The sequence below is a fragment of the Alosa sapidissima genome, chromosome 9 (assembly GCF_018492685.1).
Source record: "Alosa sapidissima isolate fAloSap1 chromosome 9, fAloSap1.pri, whole genome shotgun sequence".
Classification (NCBI taxonomy): domain Eukaryota; kingdom Metazoa; phylum Chordata; class Actinopteri; order Clupeiformes; family Clupeidae; genus Alosa; species Alosa sapidissima.
This window is the reverse complement of record NC_055965.1, coordinates 22,396,793-22,406,792: the sequence shown is the minus strand read 5'-3', so window position 1 is coordinate 22,406,792 and position 10,000 is coordinate 22,396,793. Positions and strand designations below refer to the sequence as shown.

At 41.7% G+C, this 10,000-nt stretch overlaps 1 protein-coding gene across 1 annotated transcript in view; it reads left to right on the top strand.

Annotated features, from left to right (window-relative positions):
• Positions 1 to 10,000, top strand: part of LOC121718104 (adhesion G protein-coupled receptor L1-like) — an 87,700-nt gene that overhangs the window by 34,988 nt on the left and 42,712 nt on the right. The window contains 3 exon segments of the mRNA XM_042102965.1: positions 1,434 to 1,448; positions 6,245 to 6,452; positions 7,729 to 7,993. Of these exon segments, the coding sequence (XP_041958899.1) occupies positions 1,434 to 1,448; positions 6,245 to 6,452; positions 7,729 to 7,993 (488 nt within the window).

Here is a 10,000-nt window from a genome sequence, read left to right as displayed (position 1 = left end):
AGTGGGCCCATTGGTTTGTGATTGCTTTTCATGAGTGATAATGTCATTCATAGTCTTACAGCTCGGCCCCAATGCTGTGTTAAAGGAATCCAGCCAACATTGTTCATTTTGTTTGTACACCATGTGATCTAATGAGATCTAATTCTATATTCTTTTCCTCTCTCTCTCTCTCTCTCTCTCTCTCTCTTGTCCTCATCTCTCCTCTCTCCTCATCTTGCTTGACATTTTCTGGCACTGAATGCAATTTTTCTTTTTTTACATTTGAACACCACAGGAGCTAATGAGTGTCAATAAGCAAGCAGTGAAACGTGAGGCAAGGATGAAAGTGACAGGTTGATGATGGATGAGCGCAGTGTATCTCCCTCTCTCACTCCCTTCCTCCCTCTCTCAATTCCTCTCTTTCTCCTGCTCACTCTGTCCATCTTTCCATCATGCTCGCTTGTTCTTTTCACTCTCAGACACAAACAAATATGCTCTCTCTCTCTCTCTGTCTCTCTCTCTCTCTTTCTAATTAGTTTATTTTCACAGCCACGCTAGAAGATGGACCTTTTTTTATTTCTTCCCTGTAGGATCTAGGAGGATACAGTGATTGACGGACGTCTGACAGAAGAACGGATGGATGGAGTGAGGGATGGAGGGAGGGAGGGAGTGGAGGAGTGCAGAGTCCACAGGCGACGGGGGGCAATAATGTTTAATTCACCGATTGAGTGAACCACCAATGTCTAAGTCACCGATTGACCAAGTTAAATGATTCATTGGTTTTTCTTACTGATTAACTGTTGGCTATTTTGGGGACGTGTAGGGCAGGAGGGGTGCGGCTTTTGATGAAAGGGCGGGGCAAAAAAAGACTTATGTAGTTAGTCCCACCCTCCCCACCCTCCCATTCCTCATCTGCTCAATCCTTTCTTTCTCTCTCACACTCTCTCTCTCTCTCACTCTCTAGTCTTTCTATATCTTTTTTCTGCTCTCTCTGCTCCCTCTCTCTCTCTCTCTCACTCCCATGTCCCACCCCTCTTTCTCGCTCTCCTCTCGTTCTTTCTCTCCATAGATTGTCCATATCTACGCTCCTATATATATAACCATGAAACCAATGTTCTGTCACTACTTGACCTTTTTTTTTTGAAAAACAAAAGAAATCCTGGGAGTCTGCTGTGAAATGCTAATCTGTCTTTTTTTCCCCTGCATCTCTCTTTCACTTTCTCTCTCTCTCTCTCTCTCTCTCTCTCTCTCTCTCTCTTTCTCTCTCTTTCTCTTTCTTCCCTTATATTCTTTCTTTTATTCTCCTTCTCTATCTCTACCTTTCGTACACTCCTTTCTTTCCTCTTGATCTCTTGATCTTTGCTACTTTTCTTTTCCCCTCTCTCTCTCTCTCTCTCTCTCTCTCTCTCTCTCTTTCTCCGTTTTCTCACTCCTTTATTCCGACGCTTGAATAGAAGTGGATCAAAAAGGTAAAGACCGTGTTGAACCATATAGCGCCGCTCTCTCTCTCTCTCTCTCTCTCTCTTTCTCTCTCTTCCTCCCTCTCTTTGACTCTCCCCATCCCTCTCTTTCTTTGTGTATCAATCTATTCCTCTCTTTCTTGATCCTTACCCTTATTGTGTTGTGCTCCAATTTGATGTAGCACCTTTTGTTCTACACCTATGATCTCTCTCTCTCTCTCTTTTGGTCAGACTCTCTCTCTCTCTATCCCTCTCTCTATCGCTCTGTCTATCACTCTGTCACAGTAACTCCACTGCAATCCCTCCAGATATGATCGAGCTGAAAGTGTTGCCCATGCGTTTTGTTTTTTCCTATTATTATTCTAATTTGCAAGCACACACACACACACACACACACACACACACACACACACACACACACACACACACACACACACACACACACACACACACACACACACACACACACAGAGACCCACTTGGAGTCACAGATGTGCGCGCGCACACACACACACACACACACACACACACACACACACACACACACACACACACACACACACACAGAGACCCACTTGGAGTCACAGATGTGCGCGCGCACACACACACACACACACACACACACACACACACACACACACACACACACACACACACACACACACACATGCATGCTTGCTCACTAAGAAAGCATATCCACACACATGTATAATATTTTGCACATTACATAAATGCACTATTATGTTTAATAACAGTTCAGGCCTTACATACTTACCAACAAGTACATGCTAGTAAATATTTATGGAGAACTGCAGGTTCAGACCAGTGGATTTCAACCCTTTTTGAGTTGCGACCCCAACAAATAATCTGATTGGTTTTTGAGACACCCCTTCAATGCACGTTTTGCCCACAGACAGAATAATAATAACTAATAACAAAAGTGATAATATCTTTTACTGCTGTGCTTTCAGATTAGATTGGAAATTTGGAATAATGTTACTTTTTTAGGAGTCACCTCTACCTATCAGTGGATGGTACCTCTACTTCTTCAACTATAGGTGTTATGAATAGTAGGACAACATGATTATGTTCATAACAGCTGACTATAATTCCTGATAATAAACAATGCATAGACAATGGCACAACACAGAGGACTATATTATCATGACATGACGTTGTTATCCCACAAAGGTTGTAATATCACTATTGCCAATTTATTAATGCTTAGCTTTGGCTAGACTTCCTACTGTGAACAGCAATAACTATTTGTATGCATGTGTGTTAGCAATGGCAAGGGACATTTAAAAAAAATATATATATATGAATATGAAAAGTGATGTGCCCAGTAATTATCTTGCAACCTCAAGGTTGAGGACCACTATTCTATGTCAACACATAGACTCCAACTCAAGGTTGAGGACCACTGTTCTATGTCAACACATAGACTCAAACTCAAGGTTGAGAACCACTGTTCTATGTCAACACATAGACTCCAACTCAAGGTTGAGGACCACTGTTCTATGTCAACACATAGACTCAAACTCAAGGTTGAGGACCACTGTTCTATGTCAACACATAGACTCAAACTCAAGTTTGAGAACCACTGTTCTATGTCAACACAGACTCAAACTCAAAGGCTCAGATTAGTGCAAACTTAATTATTGTTGCCATGCCTACACATATCAGCTCTTTCTCTCTCCCTCTCTCTCTTGCTTTCAATGTAATAAATATGACAAGTACCTTGCAAACAAAATGCACACAAACTCTATTTAGCCTTCTCACTTTCTCTCTCTCTCTCTCTCTCTTACTTTTAATCTAATGCGTATGACGTAGGCATGGTGTTTACCAAAATGCACACACATTCTCTCTTTAGTATTCTCTCTTTCTCTCTCTCTCTCTCTCTCTCTCTCTCTCTCGTTCCTTTTGTCTCATTTGCTTGCTGGTTTAATCTCCATTCAGTTCTCCAGTCAGTTTGTCCAGATCCAAGCGACTCTGTTCTCCTCCTCGATACGTGTTCTCTCTCCTCCTCTCACGCTCCTGTTTCACTTGTCCTTTGCCTTCCTTTGCCTCCTCCAGGAATAGAATAGATACCTAAATAAGAACTCCAATCTGTCCTTTTTCTTTAATTTAGAATAAAATATTTTAAGAATATGTAAACACCCCCTTCTTTTGTGACAGTTAACAGTCATATTACATGTTCCTGTGAATGTCCAACCCCTCATGAAAATTTGCACAAGTTTGTGTGTTGTGTGTTGTGTGTGTGTGTGTGTGTGTGTGTGTGTGTGTGTGTGTGTGTGTGTGTGTGTGTGTGACCGTGTGTATGTGTTAAAGAGAGAGAAACAGAGAGGGAGAGAAAGTGAGAGAGAGAGAGATGTGTGTGTACTGCATGAGGCTGGGTGTGTGTATGTCTGTGTGTGAGAGTGTGTACTGTATGTGTGAGGCGAGGCCTAGATTTGACTGGCGGCTCAGTGAGCCAATCACAGCCCTCTCTGTCTGAACTAACCTGACCTTTCACCTTATTTAATCCCAAAGGAAGTTCCTGGTTTCTTTGCTCTGCCCCCATCTGCCCACCAGTCCAATTCTACCTCAGCTAACCAAATTAGAACAGAAAATGTAGCAATCTCTCTCTCTCTCTCTCTCTCTCTCTCTCTCTCTCTTTCTCTCTCTCTCTCTCTCTCTCTCTCTCTTTCTCTCCTCTCTCTCTCTCCTCTCTCTCTCTCTCTCTCTCCTCTCTCTCCCTCTCTCTCTCTTTCTTTCTCTCCTTCTCTCTCTCTCCCTCTCTCTCTCTCTCTCTCTCTCTCTCTCTTTCTCTCAGAGACTCATTTCTTGATGACACATTTTCCTATAAAATTAAAGACACATTCTATAGACACAATTAGAAGCAATTTATGTATTTAGCTGTATGGCTCTATTCGTGAAATATAGTTAAACAGTGTTAGCACTACACGGGTCGGCACACAATATAACACAGCGTCATTGTTTTTTTTTTTTATAAGCCTACTGTCCGTGCAAGCATCTAGTTAGCATAACTAACGACCTAGCTGGAGAAGCTGTCATTTGTCTAAATCAGGGGTGTCAAACATAAGGCCCGGGGGCCAGATCAGGCCCGCCAGCAGGTTTCATACGGCCCCCCAGATGTTTCGGGTAGGAAGGGAAAATTAGAAAGAAAATATATTCACATTCAGCTGTCTTCAACAATTTGTAATAAGCCATTTCTGTGATAAATTGATTAAACCTAGCATTACAAACCATCCTCAGGAAGGAAGAGGAAACTGACATGGAAGTAGGGTGTTTCAAGAGAGAAAGAGCAGGATATGACGAGTAAATGATTTGTACTTGTTTGCTCATGAGTGGGTGTAGTAAAGGAGTATGTCATCAAACAACACTCTGATACCACGCAGAGAAATGAACATGACCACAGCCATGACAATGACGGCCCCCATGATGTCTCATTCCAATAAATCTGGCCCACTGCCTAGACTGACTAGCAATCAGGCAATGTGATCAAAAGTGCACTGAAACGGTTAACATGGTTTGTGAGCCACTCATTTTAAACGAGTCAAATGTCTACTTCTGAAGCAGGAAACAATATTGCAGGATCAGGCAAAGGTCATAAGTGGTTGTAGCCCCGTTCAGGAGACAAGCCCGCTTTATTTGTGCACCAAAATTGAATTGCATTGTCTGCAGACAGTCTTATTTGGTTCCTGTCCATTTTTACATTACTGGCGTTAGGAGGTTGATGGCCGATAGCTCTGGCTTGCAAAAAAGAAAGGGGGAAAAAAAGAAAAGGCCCAGGGAATGCTTTATATTACATCCAGCACCGGACGTTTACACAAACACACACACACACACACACACACACACACACACACGCACACAAAAGAAGGACTACTGCAGTAATACATGCAGAACGTGTACAATGCGTTAAATTAAGCTTGTCAACCAAATGACACAATTTTAAACATATTATGAATACATGAAATATTATACACATTTATTTTGAAATGATCTACACACATAAATGTCCTCTCTCTCGCCCTCTCTCTCTCTCTCTCTCACTTTCTCTCTCTCTTTTCCACTGACTTGCACTCACAATTGATGTTTAGCTTTTTCTCATTCTTTCCTCCACCCAGTCTTCTTTTTCAGACTGAGCAGGTAGTCACGAGAGTGTGTGTGTGTGTGGGTGTGTGTGTGTGTGGGTGGGTGTGTGTGTGCGTGCGCGTGCGTTTGGGTGTGTGTGTGTGTGTGTGTGTGTGTGTGTGTGTGTGTGTTTTGCTTGTGTGAGTGTGACTATCCATGCATGATGACATTTGGGCCTTTACCCTGTCATGGCTTTGATGTAATTATATTTCTTTCACTCTCTCCCTTTCTCCCCCTTTCTTTCCTCCCACTATTTCTCTTTTCCTTTATTTATGTCCCTGTTCTTCCTCCATTCCTTTCTTCCTTTCTTCCTTTCTTCTTTTCTTCTTTTTCACTCTCTACTCTCTTTGTTATATTTTACTCTGTTATATTTTTGTATTATTTTGTATTTTTGTATCCCCTCTGCACTTCTTCCCCTCTTTCACTGCTCTACCTTTGGCCTCTCTGTCCATCTCCCTCTCACTCCATCTCTCCTCATCCCTCTCTCCTGTATCTCTTTTTCCTTTCTTATTCCATCTCACATCACCCTTTTCTTTCACTTCTCTTGCTTTTGGCCTCTCTCTCTCTCTCTCTCTCTCTCTATATCTGTCTCTCTTTTCATCTCTCTTTCACTCCATCTCTCGCTCTGTATCGCTCTCTCTCTCTCTCTCCATCCCCCTCTCCAGTATTCGTCTGTCCCGGCACGTTGTTGCGGGTTCAGGAGGCTAAAGAGGTGAAGGAGGCGGAGCATCAGTCGGGGGCGTGGTGTAAAGACCCGCTGCAGGCGGGTGATAGGCTATATGTCATGCCCTGGACGCCCTATAGGACGGATATGCTGTATGAGTACGCCTCCTGGGACGACTACCGCCAGAACAGCGTCACCACCACTTACAAGTGAGTGTGTGTGTGTGTGTGTGTGTGTGTGTGTGTGTGTGTGTGTGTGTGTGTGTGTACTGTATGTTAATCTATTGAATTCACCACTTATTCAGTTACAGTGCTATGCTCTCCTTCAACAGTTATGTTGTCTTTGAACTATTCTCTATTAAATATAGTGTTGACATTAATTGTAAATGATAACATTCTTTTTTTATTTTATTTACATTTTACAAAGCTTCCCAACTTTTTCGGAATTCGGGTTGAACAATTTTAATATCTTGATTTTGGATTGATACTGTATTATGCATATCCTTTTCTGGCATTTATAGTTATTGTACTGCATATTCAGAAATGTCTTAGATGCATACAGTACATTATCAATGCAATTTACACTCTATAGGTTGCTTGTGGACAGATTTATACACATAAAGTGTCTTAATTATAATGTATCAAATACATACTCTACTCTATAGGTTGCCGAGTAATTATAATGTATCAAATACATACTCTACTCTATAGGTTGCTGTATCAAATACATACTCTACTCTATAGGTTGCTGTATCAAATACATACTCTAATCTATAGGTTGCTGTATCAAATACATACTCTACTATATAGGTTGCTATATCAAATACATACTCTAATCCAGTGTTTTTCAACCACTGTGCCGGGGCACACTAGTGTGCCGTGAGAGATCATCAGGTGTGCCGCAGAAAATTACCCAAATGTCACTCACTGGTCCAGAAAAGCAACTGTTGCATCAAAGAATTTATAACCACATGCTCTCATTGATTGTATGATTGCACTATTTGTGGTATACAGGCATTGTACAACGGGGGCCCCATATCCAGTATTCACAGAATCATCACATCCAGTTTATAACAACAATCAAATTAGATATAGTAACCTACAAATGAAACAGAGGGCGCTTGTTTTATTGAGCAGGTCTTGCATAGAAGCCATAATAAGGCCATATCTGTGTATTATTTTAAATTTTAGGCTATGGTATGTTTATTTTTTCTTCACGCAGGATGTTAGTGTGCCGTGGGACATTTTTAAGTGTCAAAAGTGTGCCGTGGCACAAAAAAGGTTGAAAAACACTGCTCTAATCTATAGGTTGCTGTATCAAATACATACTCTAATCTGTAGGTTGCTGTATCAAATACATAGTGTACTCTATAGGTTGCTGTATCAAATACATACTCTAGTCTATAGGTTGCCTAGTAGTTATAATGTATCAAATACATACCCTACTCTATAGGTTGCTGTATCAAATACATACTCTACTCTATAGGTTGCCTAGCCGTGTGGATGGCACAGGCTTTGTGGTGTATGACGGCGCCGTGTTCTACAATAAAGAGCGCACGCGCAACATCGTGAAGTACGATCTGCGCACACGCATCAAGAGCGGTGAGGCCATCGTGACGGGTGCCAACTACCATGACACCTCGCCCTACCGCTGGGGCGGCAAGTCCGACATCGACCTGGCCGTGGATGAGAACGGCCTCTGGGTAATCTACGCCACGGAGACCAACAACGGACGACTGGTGGTCAGCCAGGTAGGAGAAACAGAGAGAGAGGAGAAAAAGTTACATGTGTTTGTGTGTGTTATTTGTTATAATTTAATGTGAGTTTAAAATGTTGATTTTCTAATTCCTATCTATATTCATTTAAATTATGAGATCGACTCATACAATTCCGAATCGATATTTAAATATTGGATATGCACCAATGAATAGGCTACTGGGTAGCTACATAGGCTAACGCAAGTAGCATAAAACTTTCAGAGCCCATCTACAGTACAGAGACCCTGTTCACTTCCTACTAATATCATAGCACTGAAATTGTAATTAAAATGGCAGCTCTGTCAATGAAGGTCAGTGAACAGAGCTATCTGTGATCATGACCGTTCGTCAACAACTGTAAAGTCACTATGGTGGCAGTATCAGTCACGTTCAGATCTGAGTCGAGTAGACATTATTGCAGACGCTAGCACCCATCCATGGGCTTTAGCCTCCTTGCTAACATGCCTGTCTCTCATGATCAGCGTACACACACGCACACACATGCACACACACACACACGCAAGCACAAACACACACACGCGTACACACACACACACACACACACACACACACACGCACGCACACACGCACACACATGCACACACAAACACACGCACACAATGTGACATATCACATTAAATCTCTAGTTTTACATTTGCCCGGACCAAAGCTCAGATTATGGTCAGGGTATGATACCCTGGATTTGTGTAATCAGGGAATCAATATGACAATAGTGACAGTATTATTACATTATGCATACATATTACAGTATTATTACAATGCAGCATTCGGTGGAATTACAAAATAAAATGCTATTTAAAGTGGTACTATAGTATCTAGAATGGACTGAACAGCAATCAGGACAACAACAAACAAAACAAAAAAATCAGCAAAGTGTTCGGTGAGAAGGAAGAAAACCAAACTAAAGGAAACCAGAACAGAACAGAAGGGAATGGAACGGGTGGAGGAGGGAGAGAAGGAGGGAGAGAAGGAGGCGTGGATTCAGTGGCATCTTTCATAACACTGGTGTTGACAGTAGCCAGCTGGAACTCTGCCTGACTGGGAGGGGGGTGTGAGGAGAGAGAGAGAGAGAGAGAGAGAGAGAGAAATGAGAGGAAGAGGGCGACTGAGAGGTTTCTTTTTTCTCTTGTTTAGTGCTTCAGAGGAAGGTTTTGGTGGTTGATTGTTGTTTGAGGTGGATTTTGAAGAGAGCTAAGACTAATCGAATTAGAATGACGGAGCATAGCTTTCCCTATTACGGTGGGTAATGTAGCCTACAAAAAAGGGGATAACTGCGAATTAATCAGCAATTGTTTTTTTGTCGTTTGTTTTTGTTTTTGTTTTTGATTTTTAAGGCAGGTAGAAAGCATTATAGGAATCTTATATTTTGGGATGAAGTAGGAGAAGGAGCTACTGTACAGTAATGTTGTTGTTGTTGTTATATGATTGCAACTGTAATGTTGTTGACTACAACAATGTTGATTCAGTAAACTATGTGGGCTACACTTTGACAGTGATTTAGGCCATCAATATTACTAGATAATGTGGGGACAGGGTAGTGTTTTTTACATTTAGCTAAATCAATATATAAGCCGCGGCTAATAGTTTGGAAATTATAGTAGTGGTGTAGTACAACTGTGGTCAGAGGAACTTCAATCATCCCCAGTTTGCAGTGAGAATGTCCTCAGAAGGTCCTAGGAACTGCAAAAAGCCTCTTCAGTGTGAAAGAACCTTTTGACAGAAATAATATGGAAGACAAAATAGGATGACAGAGTGGGAAAAGAATGAGAATAAATCAACAAGAGAAAATAAATAAAGACAGAGAAATAGAAAGTCAGGGAGAAGAGAGAGAGAGAGAGAGAGAGAGAGAGAGAGAGAGAGAGAGAGAATGAGAGAGAAAATGACCGAAAGAAGAGAGATAAAACAGGCGGTCTGGAACCTGCGTCATCATTTGTGTACCACTGAGACCAACCACTGACAGTTGGTGGCCAGCCAAGTAAA